We start from the raw sequence: 20,769 nt of genomic DNA on the forward strand, positions 1-20,769 counted from the left end.
ATTTGCATATATTGAAGAATTCTTGCATTCCTGGAATAAACCCCACTTGATCATGGTGTATGATCCTTTTAATGTGCTGTTGGATTCTGTTTGCTAGTATTTTGTTGAGGAGTTTTGCATCTAAGTTCATCAGTGATATTGGCCTGTATTTTTCTTTCCTTGTGACATCTTTGTCTGGTTTTGGTTATCAGGGTGATGGTGGCCTCGTAGAATGAGTTTGCGAGTGTTCCTCTCTCTGCTATATTTTGGAAGAGTTTGAGAAGGATAGGTGTTAGGTCTTCTCTAAATGTTTGATAGAATTCATCTGTGAAACCATCTGGTCCTGGGCTTTTGTTTGTTGGAAGATTTCTAATCACAGTTTCAATTTCAGTGCTTGTGATTGCTGTTTATATTTTCTCTTTCTTCCTGGTTCAGTCTCAGAAGGTTGTGCTCTTCTAAGAATTTGTCTGTTTATTCCGGGTTGTCCATCTTATTGGCATATAGTTGCTTGTAGTAATCCCTCTTGATCCTTTGTATTTCTGTGGTGTCAGTTGTTACTTCTCTTTTTTCACTTCTAATTCTATTGATTTGAGTCTTCTCCCTTTTTTTCTTGATGAGTCTGGCTAATGGTTTATCAATTTTGTTTATCTTCTCAAAGAACTAGCGTTTAGTTTTAAGGATCTTTGCTATTGTTTCCTTCATTTCTTTTTCACTTATTTCTGATCTGATCTTTATGATTTATTTCCCTCTGCTAACTTCAGGGTTTTTTTGTTCTTTCTGTAATTGCTTCAGGTGTAAGGTTAGGTTGTTTATTTGAGATGTTTCTTGTTTCTTAAGGTAGGATGGTATTGCTATAATCTTCCCTCTTAGAACTGCTTTTGCTGCATCCAATAGGTTTTGGGTCATCTTGTTTTCATTGTCATTTGTTTCTAGGTATTTTTTAACTTCCTCTTTGATTTCTTCAGTGATCTCTTGGTTATTTAGTAGTGTATTGTTTAGCCTCCATGTGTTTGGTTTTTTATTTTTTGTTTTTTTTTTTGCAATACACAGGCCTCTCACTGTTGTGGCCTCTCCCGTTGAGGAGCACAGGCTCCAGACACACAGGCTCAGCAGCCATGGCTCACGGGCCTAGCCGCTCCGCGGCATGTGGGATCTTCCCAGACCAGGGCACAAACCCATGTCCCCTGCATTGGCAGGCAGGCTCTCAACCACTGTGCCACCAGGGAAGCCATGTATTTTTTACAGTTTTTTTTCCTGTGATTGATATCTAGTCTCATACTATTGTGGTCAGAAAAGATACTTGATATGATTTCAATTTTCTTAAATTTACCAAGGCTTGATTTGTGACTCAAGATATGATCTATCCTGGAGAATGTTCCATGAGCACTTGAGAAGAATGTGTATTCTGTTGTTTTTGGATGGAATGTCCTATAAATATCAATTAAGTCCATCTTCTTTAATGTATCATTTAAATGTTGTGTTTCCTTATTTATTTTCAATTTGGATGATCTGTCCATTGGTGAAAATGGGGTGTTAAAGTCCCCCAGTATGATTGTGTTACTGTCAATTTCCCCTTTTATGGCTGTTAGCATTTGCCTTATATATTGAGGTGCTCCTATGTTGGGTGCATAAATATTTACAATTGTTATATCTTCTTCTTGGATTGATCCCTTGATCATTATGTAGTATCCTTCTTCGTCTCTTGTAACAGTCTTTGTTTTAAAGTCTATTTTCTCTGATATGAGTATTGCTACTCCAGCTTTCTTTTGATTTCCATTTGCATGGAATATCTTTTTCCATCCCCTCACTTTCAGTCTGTATGTGTCCCTAGGTCTGAAGTGGGTCTCTTTTAGACAGCATATATACGGGTCTTCTTTTTGTATCGATTCAGCCAGTCAATGTCTTTTGGTTGGAGCATTTAATCCATTTACATTTAAGGTAATTATCAATACGTATGTTTCTATTATCATTTTCTTAATTGTTTTGGGTTTGTTATTGTAGGTCTTTTCCTTCTCTCATGTTTCCTGCTTAGAGCAGTTCCTTTAGCATTTGTTGTAAAGCTGGTTTGGTGGTGCTGAGCTCTCTTAGCTTTTGCTTGTCTGTAAAGGTTTTAATTTCTCCATCGAATCTGAATGAGATCCTTGCTGGGTAATCTTGGTTGTAGGTTTTCCCTTTCATCACTTTAAATATGTCCTGTCACTCCCTTCTGGCTTGCAGAGTTTCTACTGAAAGATCAGCTGTTAACTTTATGGGGATTCCCTTGTATGTTATTCGTTGTTTTTTCCCTTGCTGCTTTTAATATTTTTTCTTTGTATTTAATTTTTGATAGTTTGATTAATATGTGTCTTGGCATGTTTCTCCTTGGATTTAGCCTGTATGGGACTCTCTGCAATTCCTGGACTTGATTAACTATTTTCTTTCCCATATTAGGAAAATTTTCAACTATAATCTCTTCAAATATTTTCTCAGTCCCTTTCTTTTACTCTTCTTCTTCTGGGACCCTGTTAATTTGAATGTTGGTTCGTTTAATGTTGTCCCAGAGGTCTCTGAGACTCCCCTCAATTCTTTTCATTCTTTTTTCTTTATTCTTCTCTGCAGTAGTTATTTCCACTATTTTATCTTCCAGGTCACTTATCTGTTCTTGTGCCTCAGTTACTCTGCTATTGATTCCTTCTAGAAAATATTTAATTTCATTTATTGTGTTGTTCATCATTGTTTGTTTGCTCTTTAGTTCTTCTAGGTCCTTGTTAAACGTTTCTTATATTTTCTCCATTCTATTTCTGAGATTTTGGATCACCTTTACTATCATTATTCTGAATTCTTTTTCAGGTAGACTGCCTATTTCCTCTTCATTTGTTTGGTCTGGTGGGTTTTTACCTTGCTCCTTCATCTGCTGTGTGTTTCTCTGTCTTCTCATTTTGCTTACCTTACTGTGTTTGGGGTCTCCTTTTAGCCGGCTGCAGGTTCATAGTTCCTGTTGTTTTTGGTGTCTGCCCGCAGTGGCTTAGGTTGGTTCAGTGGGTTGTGTAGGCTTCCTGGTGGAGGGGACTAGTGCCTGTGTTCTGGTGGATGAGGCTGGATCTTGTCTTTCTGGTGGGCAGGTCCGCATCTGGTGGTGTGTTCTGGGGTGTCTGTGACCTTATTATGATTTTAGGCAGCCTCTCTGCTAATGGGTGGGGTTGTGTTCCTGTCTTGCTAGTTGTTTGGCATAGGGTGTCCAGCACTGTAGCTTGCTGGTCGTTGAGTGGAGCTGGGTCTTGGCATTGAGATGGATATCTCTTGGAGATTTTCGCTTTTGATGTTACATGGAGCTGGGAGGTCTCTGGTGGAGCAAAGTCCTGAACTCGGCTCTCTCACCTCAGAAGCACAGGCCTGATGCCTCGCCGGAGCACTGTCATCCACACGGCTCAGAGTAAAAGGGAGAAAAAAAGGAAGAAAGGAAAAAATAAAATAAAGGTATTAAAATAAATAATAGAAAATAATTATTAAAAATTTAAAAAATTTAAAAAGTAATAAAAAAAGAAAGAAAGAAGAGAGCAACCATACCAAAAAACAAATCCACCAATGATAACGAGCGCTAAAAACTATATTAAAAAAAAACAATGGGGCTTCCCTGGTGGCGCAATGGTTGAGAGTTTGCCTGCCAATGCAGGGGGCGTGGGTTCGTGCCCCGGTCCAGGAGGATCCCACGTGCTGCAGAGCGGCTGGGCCCGTGAGTCATGGCTGCTGGGCCTGTGCGTCCGGAGCCTCTGCTCGGCGGCAGGAGAGGCCACAGCAGTGAGAGGCCCGTGTACCGCACAAAAAACAAAAAGCAAACAAACAAAAAAAACCGACAGACAGAACCCTAGGACAAATGGTAAAAGCAAAGCTATACAGACAAGATCACACACAGAAGCATACACATACACACTCACAAAAAGAGAAAAAGGAGAAAAAAAAAAATATATATATATATGTATCATTGCTCCCAAAGTCCACCGCCTCAATTTTGGGATGATTCGTTGTCTATTCAGGTATTCCACAGATGCACATACATCAAGCTGATTGTGGAGATTTAATCCGGTGCTGCTGAGGGTGCTGGGAGAGATTTCCCTTTCTCTTGTTTGATCACACAGCTCCTGGGGTTCAGCTTTGGATTTGGACCCGCCTCTGCGTGTAGGTAGCCTGAGGGCATTTGTTCCCTGCTCAGACAGGAGGGGTTAAAGGAGCAGCTGATTGGGGTCTGTGGCTCACTCAGGCCGGAGGGAGGTAGGGATATGGATGTGGGGTGAGCCTGCGGCGGCAGAAGCCAGCGTGACGTTGCACCAGCCTGAGGCCCACCGGGCGTTCTCCCGGGAAAGTTGTGCCTGGTACCCGGGACCCTGGCAGTGGCGGGCTGCACAGGCTCCCAGGAGGGGCGGTGTGGATAGTGACGTATGCTCGCACACAGGCTCCTTGGTGGCGGCAGCAGCAGCCTTCACATGCCATGCCCGTCTCTGGGGTCCGCGCTGATAGCCGCGGCTCATGCCCGTCTCTGGAGCTCCTTTAAGCAGCACTCTTAATCCCCTCTCTGCGCGCACCAGGAAACAAAGAGGGAAGAAAAGGTCTCTTGCCTCTTGGCAGCTCCAGACTTTTTCCCGGACTCCCTCCCGGCTAGCCGTGGTGCACTAGCCCCCTTCAGACTGTGTTCACGCTGCCAGTCCTCTCCCTGCGCTCTGACCAAAGCCCGAGCCTCAGCTCGCAGCCCCGCCCGCCCCGGCGGGTGAGCAGACAAGCCTCTCGGGCTGGTGAGTGCCGGTCGGCACCGATCCTCTGTGCAGGAATCTCTGCGCTTTGCCCTCCGCACCCCTGTTGCTGCGCTCTCCTCCGCGGCTCCGAAGCTTCCCCCCCTCTGCCACCCGCAGTCTCTGCCCGCCAAGGGGCTTCTAGCGTGTGGAAACCTTTCCTCCTTCACAGCTCCCTCCCACTGGTGCAGGTCCCGTCCCTATTCTATTGTGTCTGTTTTTTCTTTTGCCCTACCCAGGTATGTGGGGAGTTTCTTGCCTTTTGGGAAGTCTGAGGTCTTCTGCCAGCGTTCAGTGGGTGTTCTGTAGGGGTTGTTCCACATGTAGATGTATTTCTGATGTATCTGGGGGGAAGAAGGTGATCTCCACGTCTCACTCTTCTGCCATCTTGAAGCTCCTCCCCTGCCTCTCTTAAATCTTGATGATTAATATTCCATTTAGACTTGGAAACACAGTACAGTAAGGAAATCTTGAGAACTCAAGGACAATCTCATTTTATTAAAGCAAACTTTTTAAATTGAAGTATAGTTGACTTACAATATTACATTAGCTTCAGGTGTATAACACAGTAATTACAAATACACATAACAGAAGAATACAAAAATCATAAGTGTACATTCAACCCATTTTCACATAGCGAATACCTGTTTAACTAACCACCCAGGTCGAGAAAGGGAACAACACACCTAAGTGCTCCTCATGGCCCCTTTCACTCCCTAACCTCCTTCAGCGATATCCACTCTCCTAACTTCTAACACGATATTTTTGTTGCTTGCCTGGTATTAAAATTTAAACAACTGCAGTCATGCATTGTGTATTCTCCTGGTTTCTTTTGTTCAGCATTATATTTGCGAGACTCATATATATTGTTATATGTAATTGTAATTTGTCCATAGGCATTGCTATCCTCCAGGGTCAGAAAACTGTGGCCCGTGAGCCAGATATGACCAACTATTTGTTTCTGTAAATAAAGGTTTATTGAAACACAGCCACACATTTTCTACGGCTGCTTTCATGCTACAAAGGCAGAGTTAAGAAGTTGGCACAGAGATCATATCACTCACCAAGCTCCAAATATTTAATATCTGGCCCTTTACCGAAGTTTTCCATCTCTGTTATATAGTATTTCATTGAATATATATACCACATTTTATTTATCTATTCTGCTGATAAGCATTTCAGTAATTTCCACACTGAGGCACTACAATTAGTGCTGTTAACACTTTGGTAGATATATTTTTCCTTAAGATATGTTAGCTATTTCTGTCTAGCATTAAACTAATAGGGGAATTGCTGGGCTGCATAAACATGCTCAACTTTAGTAGATATTGCCAGTTTTCCAAAGTGCCATCTCTTCATTTTAATAAATAAGAAAGCTGATGTGGATATCGAAAAGATATCTGCACTCCCATGTTTATTGCAACATCACTCACAATAGCCAAGATATGAAAGCAACCTAGGTGTCCATCAATGGATGAAGGAATAAAGAAAAAAATACAGGCAGTACATTATTTGACATCAGTCATAGCAATATTTTTTGGATATGTCTCCTCAGGCAAGGGAGACTAAGAGGTACAAATGTCCAGTTACAAAATAAATGAGTCACAGGTATGAAATGTACAGTGTGAAGAATACAGTCAATAATAATATAATATTTTTATATGGTGACAGATGGTAAGTAGACTTATCGTGGTGATCATTTTGTAATGTATAGAAACATCAAATCACTATGTTGTGCATCAGGAACTAACATAGGGTTATAGTTAATTATACTTCTAAACAAACAAATAAATTCATAGAAAAGCAGATGAGATTTGCAGTTACCAGAAGGGGGGGGGGGAGGGAGAGGGGGAAGTGGTCAAAAGGTACAAACTTTCAGTTATAAGATAAATAAGTACTAGGGATTTAATGCACAATATGATAAATATAATTAACACTACTGTTTGTTATATATGAAACTTGTTAAGAGTGGGGATCCCAAAACTTCTCATCAGAAGGAAAATTTTCTTTTATTTTGTGTCTACATGAGATGATGGATGTTCACTAAACTCACTGTGGTCATCATTTCATGATGTATGTAAGTCAAATCAGTACGCTGTACACCTTAAACTTATACAGTGCTGTATGTCAACTATATCTCAATAAAACTGGAAAGAAAATGAATAAAATAAGATACCATTTATGGCCTACAAGAAAAAAATGTGATACACACACACACATACACACTCAATGGAATATTATTAAGCCATGAGAAAGAGGGAAATTTTGCCATTTATGACAATATAGATGAACCTTGAGGGCATTATGCTGAGTGAGATTAAGTCAGACAGAGAAAGACAAATACTGTATGATATCATGTGTGGAATCTGAAAAAGCTGAACTTGAAGAAACAGAGAGAAGAATGGTGGTTACCAGGGGCTGGGGGGTGGAGGAATTCGGGAGATGTTGTTTAAGGGCACAAACTTGCAACTAGTAGATAAATAAGTTCTGGAGATCTAATACACAACAGAGTGATTATGTGACATGATAGAGGTGTTAGCTAATGCTATGGGGTAATCGTATTACAATATATATGTAACAAAGCAGCAGGTTGTACACCTTAAAGTTACACAATGTTACGTGTCAATTATAGCTCAATTTTTTAAAATAATAAATCTATTTTAAAAATAGAAGAAAGGAAACTGATGCCCGAAAATGCTAGGTTGTGTCATAGCGATGAATTAGAGAAAACTATGTTTGGCTTTGGAAAACTTGTTTTAAAGTCAAGCAAAACCTCAGAGGAAAGTGTTAAGTTAAACTGAGTTAAATTCTACATTTCTGGGAACAGAGTGAAATCATTTGTTCAGAAAAAAGTATTTCTTGATCTCAACAATAGACAGTGCATTTTATAAGAATCTGAAAAAAGAAAAAATTAGGAATAAAGCTGTGCTCATGGTCCTTACCTTAGAATAAATGCAACCGTCAGTTCCAAACACCCACTTCTGAGAATCATCTCCTTTATGTCTGTAATGAAAATGTAATTTAGAGATTGACGACTCTTCTCTACACTGAAACGTTTTGTAGGTTTCAAGTAGAAGTATCATTTTCCACACAGCCTGGCAGGAGGACTGCACACACTCTGAGGATTCTGCCATTCTACTACCATCACTGCTACCTCAGCAGCTAAAGCCTCTCCTAAGACAACTAATTTCTTTGGTACCCAAAGTGCTGTGGGGTCTGTGAGTGTGCACACGCGTGCACGTGTGTATGTGTATAACCAATGGCAACAGCAATTAAGAGTTTTAGAGAATAAATAGGATCAATAAGAATATTCTAGAAATTTCCATCCCCCAAAATGATCCTCTGTGAGACAGGAAGAAGGGGGCTTAATTAAATATAAGGTTTGAGAAGATGGGATGGGAAAAGATACCATGGAAAATTAGGAACCTCAGGCACCTGTTTCTGAAACAGGCAGGAAGTTTTGTTAAGGAATATCAGATTTTCTGAGCTAAGTCTGAGTAAGAAAGAAAAACTAAAATGTGATGAAGCTAATCATGCCTAAATTAACTAATCATGTATTCATTAATATTTAGAAACCTTACAAAGAGAGGACAAATGAATTAAATTAAGTGTAATGGGATGTTAAACAAGACTTTTCCTACTGCCTCTGAGACTTGACAGAAGCATAAGTGGTTGAGAATAAGAGGTGTCAGTTAATGCTCTATTCTAAAGCAAGGGGCTGTATGATCTGGGCAGAACACGCAAAGGCAGCAGTCCAAAAGTGGTTCCGTGCACATTAGCCTTTCACCTACACCCAGGTTATATAAGAAAATGTGAAAAACTCTTGGGCATGTTGGGATGGGTGTTTAATAATAATGGTCTCCAGGCCCCTCTCCTGTGGGATTTTGATTCTGAAGGTCTGGACCCCCAGAAATCTACATTAGCAGGTATTGCAAGTGATTCCAATCATAAGAATTCTGGGGAATTTGGATGTCTGTGGTCTATGTAAGACATCTGCAGTTCATAATATAGTGATGCTAATGGTCAAAATCTGTAAAATTCTGAATTTTGTCTTTTAATTGGATTCTAGTGTTAGCTTGAGGATAAAATGATTAGAAAAACATAAATTATGTCGGTTTCAGTTTTGGTTTTCTGAACTGGCAGCACCTTTTCTCAAAGATTAATACAACAGGAGAGATGTCTACCAGATTGGCAACAGTGTGAGGGCAGAGATCACATGTATCCTTAGAGCTGAGCACAGTGCCAAGTATATGATAGGAGATAAAGATATCTTTGAATAATAGAAATGTGATCTGCAAAAAGAAACGAATCAATATGCTGCTCACCTGAAACTAACACAATATTGTAAATCAGCCATACTTCAATTAAGAGAAATGTGAATAAGATGTCAAAATGTTATCATGCTAAAAATAATAAGGCCATCATGAAAAATGTTTTGAATTTAATATGTGACAATTTAGGGGATTTAAACGATCTTCTTAGAGATAGCTAAAGAACATAAATTACACCTTGGTTAAGAAAATCAATAATACTGAAAGAAATACATATATCCTAGCATTTCTTAAATTTTAGCACAGCTTAAATTCTGTTCAAGCATATATTTTCCTAAGAAATTTTACTAACATGTAGTTTTATATTATCTATAAGCCCTTTGAGCTTACTAGTAATTTTCCCAATCAGGAGTCTCTATATATATATCCATAAATGTCACCTTTTAATTTTACTGAAGCTATAAAAAACAAATCTCAATTGTGGTGCAGGATGAGAAATATATCATTCTAGTGTATAATAACTTCTTCAAAAAATAAAATTCCTACAAACAAAAGTGCATCTGTTTATTTTTCAAGACATTTTATATATAAAGAAATCAAATTTAGATTTAATACGCAACATTGCTCATACGGGACTGAATTAGAGAATGATGTCATAGAATTTCCTCTTCCTGGTCAGCAAGTGCCAAACTGAAAAGATTTTGTATAAAGAAACAAAAACAAAAGTTTTTAAAAAATCCATAACAATATCAGTAATGAGAGGAGGGAAAAAGAAGCAGTATTCTATCCAAGAATCAAAGTCATAAAGATCACGGCATGTGCTGAACTAAGGATGAGTGGCCTAAGTTCTGGTCCTGGATCTCACATTAACTAGATATGTGACCTTTCATAGGCCACTTAGTCTGTAGTGGCCATGGAATTTCTTATAATAATAATGATATTGTCATTATCATATCATCATCATAATCACAACCACCACCACCAATACCAAAACTACTACTATAGTATTAAAGAGGGGTTTGGAGTAGATGCTTTTTGGAGTCCTTCCTTCTCTGAAAGCATATGACTTCCAAAACTATTTGGTCACTCTCATTTTACAGGTGAGGACACTGCCTGGGAAGTTTGCTCATATAACCCCACTGAGCATGCATGTACATTATAGTATTCCTATCAGAAATCTATAAAACATGTGTGTGTGTACACATATTTTTTTCCTTTGAAATATTCCATTTAACAGATGGTATGAGCAAGAAGGCAGCTCATCCCCACAGTTCAGTTTGGGGGAAATTTCATAGGCTAATGCTTATCGTTTCCCAGTTAACTGTAAGGAAGACCATCGTCGTGTTTCACAATTACAAATCTGTTTTCCCAGGCAGCTTCGTATGGCTCTGGTGTCTTCCAATGCTATCTGGACCAAAAGTAGGATCTATAGAGAAAGTTGAAAGGAATTTCCCCTCCATGATTATTAACAGGGTAAGAGTAGAGAAAAGAAATTTGATTAATCAATCCACACACTGTGAAATTACACATGGACAATTTTCTATTTGATGCTGACATTTCTAATTGTGTTAGCTATATGTCTGAATATTACTTAAAAGTCCAATGCATGGTAAACAGTTCTTTCTGCATTATGTACTTGCTAGAGTCTGTCACTCTAATCCAACTCTTAGCCTCCTAAACTTTAAAAATTGAAAAAGGAGATGATTTTCAATCTCTGATTACCTAGTGATGTGCTATCAGTTTACTTGTCTGTCTTTCCATCTTGGCATCTAGCATTACACAGCTACTCTTGTTGGCTGTATTTAATGGTGTCCTTAAAGCAGTGTTTGTTTAGCCTAGTCTAGATTAATGCTGGCCAGTTATCATTTAATTTCCAGTAAGACCTAAATGGGAAGAAAAGTAAATTCAAAAACCCATAACTGAAAGATTAACATTGAAATAAGGAAGACAACAAAGATTACCAGACAGGTAATAGAGATAAATGAAGCAGGCTAGAGCTAACATGAGGGCTGCTACTAGGAATGGTGGAGAACAGAGCAAACTGGAGGGTATGTGTTCCATCCAAAGGAGGAATCTGTTCCTGTATTTTTGGTGTCATAAGAGAACGAAAGTTCAGTGTTGCACATTCTGATTTTTTCAAGAAAGGCCAGTAGTATGTAATTTTTGTGTGTGAAATCTCCCTATTTCTATACGCTCATAACTAATTAAAAATATTATAATAATGTGCAGATCAAACAAAGTCTACGGGTCCCTAGTTTTTACTCTCTATAATCAAAACTCTGTGTGGAGATGGATGTGTGTGTGTGTGTGTGTGTGTGTGTGTGTGTGTGTATTGCTTCAATTACCAATAGTTTATGAATTTAACACTAAAGGCTAGATCCTACAATCCACATTCTTTAAAAATGAAGCAAAATCAAGATTAAATGATGGCCTAAAAAAATGTTTGATTCAATTGGTTTATCTAATTGATGTCCCAAATATCTTTTAGAAAGAAGCATCTTTGATCTTGAGGTTTACGATTTTTATAATTTTTATGATTCTGAGATCAACTGTTAATGACATTGATTTGTCTTTCATTCACTCATGGTCAGATACACATCACAGAAAAAATATTAAAAAGACAAATATGTGCAAGCACTTGCTATATTGAATAAGGATAAGATGAGTGACACCAAATGAGACATAACTGAACTAATGAGGCATGATATGTTTACAATATTCTTTGTGAGTTGTCAGGTTGCTACTTTAAGTGCTAGTTCTATTATTTTTAGCATATAAAAGGCAATGTCTTAATTCATACCTTTTGTTAAAATCACAGTATACTACTTGGGAGAACAGGAAAAAAATTTTGTCTCTAAAAGTTGCTGTCACACGAGGATATTTATTGTTATATAAAGAAATATGGTTGTATTAAAAAAAATAAACCACACAGGCACTTCAGATGCTCTGGAAAAGATAAACATATTCAAAAGTATACACCCAGAGGGGAGTGAGCTCTAAAAATCCTGGCCCTTAGATTTTGTTTCTCAGATAAAGGCAAGTTGCATCAATTTTCCTGCCCATCTTAGCTTCCTCCTTCTCTTCCTTGCTCTCTTCTTTCTTTCATTTCTAAATTAAACTAAATCTTTTCTTGTAAATAGAGATTTTTCAAGTTAAACTTACTACAGTTTTTTGGGGTTTTTTGTTTTTTTAATCATCTTTTTCCTTTCCCAAGCTCTCTTCTCTACAGGCAACAAGGACATTGAGTTTGTGGCTTCAGTCCCACCCAATTCCATGACAATCCTGGCCAGAGTAGGAAGTAACCTCAGGGACCTATCACCAGAACAGCACTAGCTTCAGTATCCAGTGAGCCCAGGGAAAACCCTGGGCATGAAGAACATGTTCATCAAGCTACATATAACCTTTCCAAACACCTGCCATTTTTACCTAGACTACTGATCACACTGAGTAGTCTTCCCTCACCATTTCCCTGTAAAATAACCACTTAGTTATTCCTTACCCATCATTTTGATTTTTGTTTGTTTTTTCCTCAGGTTTTTTATTTTTTTGTACTTTCTAAAAACAACTTTATTGAGAAGTAACTGACAATATTATAAAATATTATACAATTGACAGGCACATATTTAAAGTGTAAAATTTGCTAAGTTTTGAAACATGTCTACACATGTTAAGGCACCACAACAATCAAGATAATGAACGTACATCCATATCCATCACCCCCCAAAAATCGCCCCCAAAGCTTCCGTGTGACCCTTTGTAATCACGTCCTCCTGTCCCTCCCCACCTTCCTATCTCCAGGCAAACACGGATCTTCTTCCTAGATTAGTTAGCACTTCCTAAAGTTTTATATAAATGGAATCAAACAATATATATGCTTTATGGGTTTTGTTCCTTTCCCTTAATATAATTATTTTGAGATTCACCCACATTGTTGTGTGAACCAAGAGTTAGCTCCTTTTTATTGCTAAATAATATTTTCTATACGATACACCATAATTTATCTATTCACCTATGGATGGACATTTTGGTTGTTTCCAGTTTTTCCTTTTGGCTTTAGAAATAAAGCTGCTATAAACACCCATGTACAAGTCTTCATAAGGACACATGCTTTCATATCCCTTGAATAAATTTCTCAGAGTGGCTGGGCAATAAGGTACAGACATGTATATACCTGTATATATCTGTGTGTGTGTGTGTGTGTGTGTGTGTGTGTGTGTGTGTATATGTATATATATATACACACACACACCTGTATGTACCTATATATGTATATTATACATATACACACCTATACGTGTATATTTTAGGAAAGTATCAATTGTTTTCCAAAGTTACTGAACCATTTATATTTCTACCAACAATGTTGAAACCATGTACCAACTATGAGAGTTACAGTTATTCCACATCTTCACCAGCACTCAGTATGGTCAGCATTTTAAACACTGGACCTTCTATTACATATGTAGTGGTACTGCATTTTAGGTGTATTTTGCATTCCCCTAATGATTAGCATCTTTTCATATGCCAACCATATATTTTCCTTGTTACAGTATTTGCCCAAATCATTTATCCGCCCATGTTTTCTTGAGTTGTGTGTATTTTTCAAATATATATTATTTGAAAATATTTCTCCTTGTGTATAGTTTGTCTTGTCATTCTCTTACAATGTCTTTCAAAGAGCAGAGTCTTAATTTTAGTGAAGTCCAATTTATCAATTTATATTTTTGTGGATCATGCTTTTGATGTTATATCTAAGAAAGTTTGACTAATACAAGATCAAAAATATTTTCTCCTATGTTTTTGTCTAAAATATTCAGTTTTAGTTTTTACATTTTAAACCTATAATCCATTTTGAGTTAATTACTGTTTATCGTATGACATATGGATCAAAGGGTTTTTTTGCATATGTATATCCAATTGTTCCATCACTGTCAAAAAATAAATCCTTTCTCCACTGAATTTCTCTTGCAATTTCATCAAAAATCAATTGACCATATACGTGTGGATCTATTTCTGGATGATCAATTCTATTGATCTAATTGTCTACTTTGGTGCCAACAGCACACCATTTTTCACAGGTATCATTTTATAATAAGTCGAGGTCAGGTCATTTTTTTCTTCTTTTTGAAAATTGTTTTGCCTATTTTAGGTCCTTTGCTTTTCTATATGGATTTTAAAATCATCTTGATAGCTTTTATAAATGAGCATGCTGGGCTTTTTATTGAGATTGCATTAAATCTATAGATCAATTTGAGGAGAATGGACATCATAACTATGTAGTCTTTCAATCCATGAACACAGTATATCCCTGCATCTATTTAGGTCTTCTTTAATTTTACTCAGCAATGTTTTGAAGTTTTCAATAACCAAGTCTTGTACATATTTTATCTGATTCATATTTAAGTATTTCATACTTTTGATGTTATTGTAATTGGTATTTTAAAATTTCTAAAATTGTTCCTAGTACATAGGAATACAAGTAATATATATATTGATTTCAAGCTCTCAAACTCGCTAAACCCATTTATTAATTCTAGAAATTTTTTGTTGGTTACATAGGATATTCTACATAGATAATCACACCATTTGAAAATAAAGATAGTTTTACTTCTTCAGTTCGTATCAGACGTCCTTTTTTTCTTTTCCTTTTCTTGTTATAGTGGCTAAAGGCTTCCACGCAATGCTGAATAGGTGAGAATGAACAAATTTGTCTTGTTCCTGACTTTAGGAGGAACCATTTGCTCTTTCATCATTAAGTATGATGTTAGATGTAGGTTTTTCATAGATGAGCTTTGTCATACTCATAAAGTTCCCTTCTATTCAGCTTTCCAAAAGTTTTCATTAGGAGGGGATGCTGACTCTTGTTAAAAGATTTTTCTATACCAATTTGATGTTCATGATTTTTTCCTTTTCAGTCTGCCAATATGGTGATTTACATTGATTGATTTTCAAATGTTAAATCAACTTTACTCTCCTGGGGTAAGCCCAACTTGATCACGATACATTATCTTTTTTATATATTATTGTATTCAATTTGTTAAAATGTTAATTTTTTTTGTATTTATGTTCACGAGGGATATTGGTCTATGATTTTCTTTTCCTGTAATGTCTTTTTGCCTGTTTTTTGTTATCAGAGTAATGCTGCCTCACAGGATGAGCTGGGAAGTATTCCATCTTCTTCTATTTTCTGTGTGAGAATATGGAGAACTGGCATTATTTTTTCGTAAAATGTTTGGTAGAATTCCCCAGTGAAGCTAGCGAAACCACCTGGACCTGAGGTTTTCTTTGTGGGAAGGTTTTCAACTAAAAATTTAATTTCTTTAAGAGATATACGACTATTAAGTTACCTATTTCTTCTTGAGTAGACATTGGTAGTTTGTGCCTTTTAAGGGATTGGTCCTATCACCTCAGTTGGCAAATCTATTGGCACATCTTTGTTCAGAATATTCCCTATTATTCCTTTAATAACCGTGTGATATCAACTCTCTCATTCCTGATACTGGTAATTTGTGTCCTTTCACTTTATTCCCTGAACAGTCTGGCTAGAGGTTTATCAGTTTCTTTGATCTTTAAAACAAAAACAAAAACAAAAACCCAGCTTTTGGTTTTCTTGATTTTTCTCTTTTTTCCTGTCTTCTATTTCATTGCTATCCACTCGAACTTTTACTATTTTCTGTCTTCTGATTACTTTGAGTTTGATTTGCTCTTCGTACTCTCGTTTCCTAAAATGGAAGCTGAGGTCACTGATTTGATATCATTCTTCTTTTCTTACATATGCATTTATATAAATTTCCTTCTAAGAACTTCAGTAGCATCCCACAGTTTTTAATATGTGTTTTCATTTTCATTCAGTTCAAAATACTTGCTAAGTTCCATTTTGATACCTTCTTTGCTCCATGAGTTATTTAGAAATGTGTTACTTTTGTCCAAATATTTGGGGGTTTTCCAGAAAGCTATCTGCTATTTTTTTATTTAAGTATAGTTGATTTACACTGTTGTGTTAATTTCTGCTGTACAGCAAAGTGATTCAGTTATACATATATACATTCTTTTTTATGTTCTTTTCCATTATGGTTTATCACAAGGATATTAAATACAGTTCCCTGTGCTATACGGTAGGACCTTGTTGTGAAAGCTATCTGCTATGGATTTCTAATATAACTCCATTATGGCCAGAGAACGTTTATAATACTTAAATTCTGTTAAGGTATTGAGACTTGTTTTATAGCTAGAATATAGTCCATTCTGTTTAATATACTGTTACTTTAAAGGAATATGTCTTTTTGTTATTGAGTGCATTCTTCTATAAGTATCAACTAGGTCAAGTTGATTGATAGTGTTGTTCTAGTCTTCTGTATCCTTACAGATTTCTCCTCACTTGTTCTATTAATTATTGAAATAGGATATTGTTATTTCTGACTACAGTTGTAGATTTTTCTCTTTTTCACAGCAGTTCTATCGGCTTTCACTTCATGTATTTTGAAGCTGTGCTATGAGGTGAACAAACATATAGGATTGCTAAGTCTTCTTGATGAACTAATCCCTTAATCATTATGAAGTGACCCTCTTTATCCCTGGAATATTCTTTGCACTGAAGTCTACTTTGTCTGATATTAATTTAGTCATTCTGGCTTTCTTTGGATTAGTTTTATCATTGCATACATTCTTCATGCATTTACTTTTAACCTATTGTGTCTTTATATTTAAAGTAGGTTATTGGGACTTCCCTGGTAGCACAGTGGTTAAGAATTCACCTCCCAATGCAGGGGACACAGGTTCGACCCCTGGTCAGGGTACTAGATCCCACGTGCATGGCACAACTAAGAGTTCACATGCCACAACTAAGGAGCCCACCGGCCGCAACTAAGACTTGGCACAATGCAAAATAAATAAATAAAATAAACAAAATTTTTAAAAATGGATTTTAAAAAAGTGGGTTATTTGTAGGTCAGCATATAGACGGATCTTGCTTTTTTATCTAATCTGACAGTGCCTGACTTTTAAATGGGGTGTTTAGATTATTTACATGTAATGCAATTATTAACACATGGGTTTAAATCTACAATCTTGTTACTTATTCTTTGTCCTGTTTTTTGTTTCCCTTTCCATCTTTACCTGTCTTCTTTCACATTAACTGAGTATTTTTTAATTATTTCATTTTATCAACTTTTTTGGCTTGTTAGACATATAACTCTTTGTTATATTATTTTAGCTTCAGGATCCCTCATAAACAACTTTAATTTACCAGTCTACTTTCAATTGATATCATACCACTTGACAAATATAGTATAAGAACTTTCTTCAGGCTTCCCTGGTGGTGCAGTGGTTGGGAACCCGCCTACCAATGCAGGGGACATGGGTTCGAGCCCTGGTCCGGGAAGATTCCCACATGCCGTGGAGCAACTAAGCCCATGCACCACAACTACTGAGCCTGCACTCTAGAGCCCACGTGCCACAACTACTGAGCCTGCATGCCACAACTACTGAAGCCCACACGCCTAGAGCCTGTGCTCCACAACAAGAGAAGTCACTGCAATGAGAAGCCCATGCACCGCAACAAAGAGTAGCCCCTGCTCGCTGCAACTAGAGAAAGCCTGTGCACAGCAACAAAGACCCAACGCAGTCAAAAATAAATAAATTAATTTTTTTAAAAAAGACCCTTTCTTCCATTTCTCTTATTGGCATTTGTACGGTTGCCTTCATATATTTTATATCTACATGTTTTTATCTCCATAATAAAATTATTATTTTTTTGCTTTAAACAATAAATTATATTTTAAAGAAACTTAATAAGAAATGAGGTCTTTATATTGCCTATGTAGTTATTATTCCCAGTGCTCTTCATTTTCATCTGATACCATTTTTCTTCTGCTTGAAGGACTTCCTTAAACATTTTTTGTTCTGTAGGTCTGCTGGTGACAAATTCTTTCAGTTTGTGAATAATATCTGAAGTCTTTATTTTGCCTTAATATTTGAAAGATATTTTCATTGGGAGATGATTTCTATACTGACAGGTTGGGTTTTTTTTTTCTTTTAGTTTTTAAAGATGTTCTTCCACTTTCTTCTCACTCTTATTGTTGCCAACAAGAAATCTGCTGTCAGTCTTATCTTTATTCCTCTTGTAAATAATAGATATCTTCCTCTCTGTGTACTTATAAGATTTTTCTCCTTATCACTAATTTTAAGCAGTTTTATTACGATTTTCCTTGGTTTCTTTTCTCTGTGTTTCTTGTGCTTAGAAGTTGTTGAACTTCTTGGATGTGTGGGTTATAGTTTTCACAAAATTTGGAAATTTTTCAGACATCATTTCTTCCAATATTTTTCTGTTCTCCGCTTCTTCCCTTCAGAGACTCTAATTATTCAGAGATTAGGCCATATGAAGCTTTCACATCGCACTGATGCTGTGTTCATTTTTTTTTTCAATATATTATTTTTTCTTCTCTGGCTTTCAATTGGGAATAGTTTCTATTGCTATCTCTTCAAGTTCACTAATACTTTCTTCCACAGTGTCTAATCTGCTATTAGTCGCATTCAGTATATTTTTCATGTCATACATTGCAGTTTTCATACCTAGAAATTTGATTTGAGTCTTTTTCTATCTTCTATGTCTCTATTTAACACGTTCATTCTTTCCTCTAGCTTCTTGAATATATGGAATACAATAATAACAACTGTTTAATGACATGAGTATTAATTCTATAATCTGCATCATTTCTGGGGCAGTTACAATTGATAGATTTTTCTCTTTATTGTAACTCTGGACTAAGTGAGCTGAAGTATCTCTGTCTCCGTGTCCCATGGTTTGCCTTTGTCATTATTGCAAGTTGACGCTTTGTGTGTTTCCAGTTTACAGCATTGACTCTGCCCCAGAAATCTTTCTTATTACCTACTCCAAATATAGCACCACATCAACTGGGACTTGCTTTGAGTTTGTTTGCCCCTTCTTGGGAACTGTGTGTTTAGGACTCTACTAGCACTGGCCAGCTTGTGAGATAGCAAGCTACTGTCTCCCTCATCCTTCTGCCTGGGTTTCTCAATTAATGTACCCTACTCATTCACTGAGGTATCTACTACCACACTTGGCACTCACTGGCAGTTGTTTAACTGGATTTTGGCCTACAGACTGTGTAGTTTTGTGGCCAAGAGTGACTTATAGATTATGGTTACTTAAGTTTTGCATTCCGCCCCAACTGCTTAGTACTATGACCTCGAGTAAGTGATTAACACCTCTATATTTCAATTTCCTCACCCATAATGATAGTAACGACACCTACCTTATCAGGTCGTTGTTAAGAGTACATGTAACAATGCGGTATAGAGAAATCAAAATAGTGTCTGTCTCGATTTGCTGTTGTCACTGTTAGAGTAAGAATTCTAGACTCTAGAGATCTGACTCTGTAGATCACATTCCCAGCCATTATGTAATGTTCTAATGCCTTTTGGACAGTCTGCTTTGCATGTTAGAGAAAATTTCCCTTCTGTATTTGTGGCTGAGCCAGTTTCTCTGGTGCCTAAATGCCCTTGTTCTGCTTTCAGCCCTAAGCACATCGCAAATGTCTATCCAGCCAGAAGTAGTTGGCTAATAGCTTTCTAAGTCTTGAAGTACAACAGGACTTGTTTTTGTCAACACTAGGTAAAATCAAAAGACAAATGAAAAAGAAAAAAGAAAGCATTTAGGAAAGGTAAATCACCTTTCTTCCTTATTGCTAATTTTTTCTTCTAAATCTATTTTTAATTTTATCTTACCAAGTCAGAGAAAAACAAACAGGAATGGCACTTTTGGTACCTTACAAGCCAGCAATTTTTTGTCTCCTTGATTTTTCTTTCACTGTTCAATATTTCACATTCAGAAGATGGAGAAAAGGTTAGGAATACATATAGAACATTAAATTTTTAAATTAATAACCAAAATGGATATAAAGAAAGGAGTTTCAATAATTATAGAGTAAAGCAGCAGCTTGTCTAAAACACAGATACATACTGAACACCAACTTTTCACTTCTAAAAATATCTAAGAAACACTATCAAACTAAGTGGTATATACTTTCAAGCTTATTTTAGAAAAATTAATATTGATATTTTGAAAACAAATTTAAAACCTAATGAAATTTCCATCTAAGCCAGGAAGCATCATGATCTGACTGCTTGGGAATCTTGAAATTAACATTTCTTGTTTTGAGGTAAATGGCTCATAAACATTACCTTTTCTGTAGGATTAACTTGTATCCTTCTAGTGATGTTCCCTCAGTGGCCTTGACTCTGACTGGATGACCAATAGCTAGGCAGCCCTGAGTTATCGCTCGGCTCAGGATCATTCCAGTCTTCCAATGAATAGAGAAGGGGGAGAAAGGTCTAAATAAGTTAAAAGAACCAGAAAATTCAACAATGTGTCACAAATAGTGAGGTCATTATGCCTGGATAAACCCGGATATTAACAGTTGCCAAAAGTGAAACACTACCCACAACTTAGCAGTCAGTGAGCCCTGCTCAGAATCAGTGATGTTCTGTCGGACAAGGGTGGCATTTTACAGTTCAGTGCAAAATAAAACAGACCTTGATATCTTCATCTGTCCTTTTTTTCTGTGCGTATTTCACAGTGCAGCAATTTGGGGCCCATCACGTGTCACTTGTTATACTTATAACTACAGAGCTTACTTGAAATATGTATGCACAGAAAAAAAAGAGTGCAGTGAACTGAAAAGATTGAAACAAATCCTTAACCTTTGTACCAATTAAAAGTTTTACTCTGGGTCTAA

At 36.8% G+C, this 20,769-nt stretch overlaps 1 protein-coding gene across 1 annotated transcript in view; it reads right to left on the reverse strand.

Moving 5' to 3' along the window:
• The window catches only part of DCDC1 (doublecortin domain containing 1), a 452,054-nt gene that overhangs the window by 156,898 nt on the left and 274,387 nt on the right, over positions 1-20,769 (reverse strand). The window contains exons 16-17 of the mRNA XM_073809437.1: positions 20,216-20,334; positions 7,685-7,745 (exon numbers count right to left, since the gene is read on the reverse strand). Coding sequence (XP_073665538.1) covers positions 7,685-7,745; positions 20,216-20,334 — 180 coding nt within the window. The remainder of the gene's footprint in view (positions 1-7,684; positions 7,746-20,215; positions 20,335-20,769) is intronic.

Source organism: Tursiops truncatus, chromosome 8 (genome assembly GCF_011762595.2).
Source record: "Tursiops truncatus isolate mTurTru1 chromosome 8, mTurTru1.mat.Y, whole genome shotgun sequence".
NCBI lineage: Eukaryota > Metazoa > Chordata > Mammalia > Artiodactyla > Delphinidae > Tursiops > Tursiops truncatus.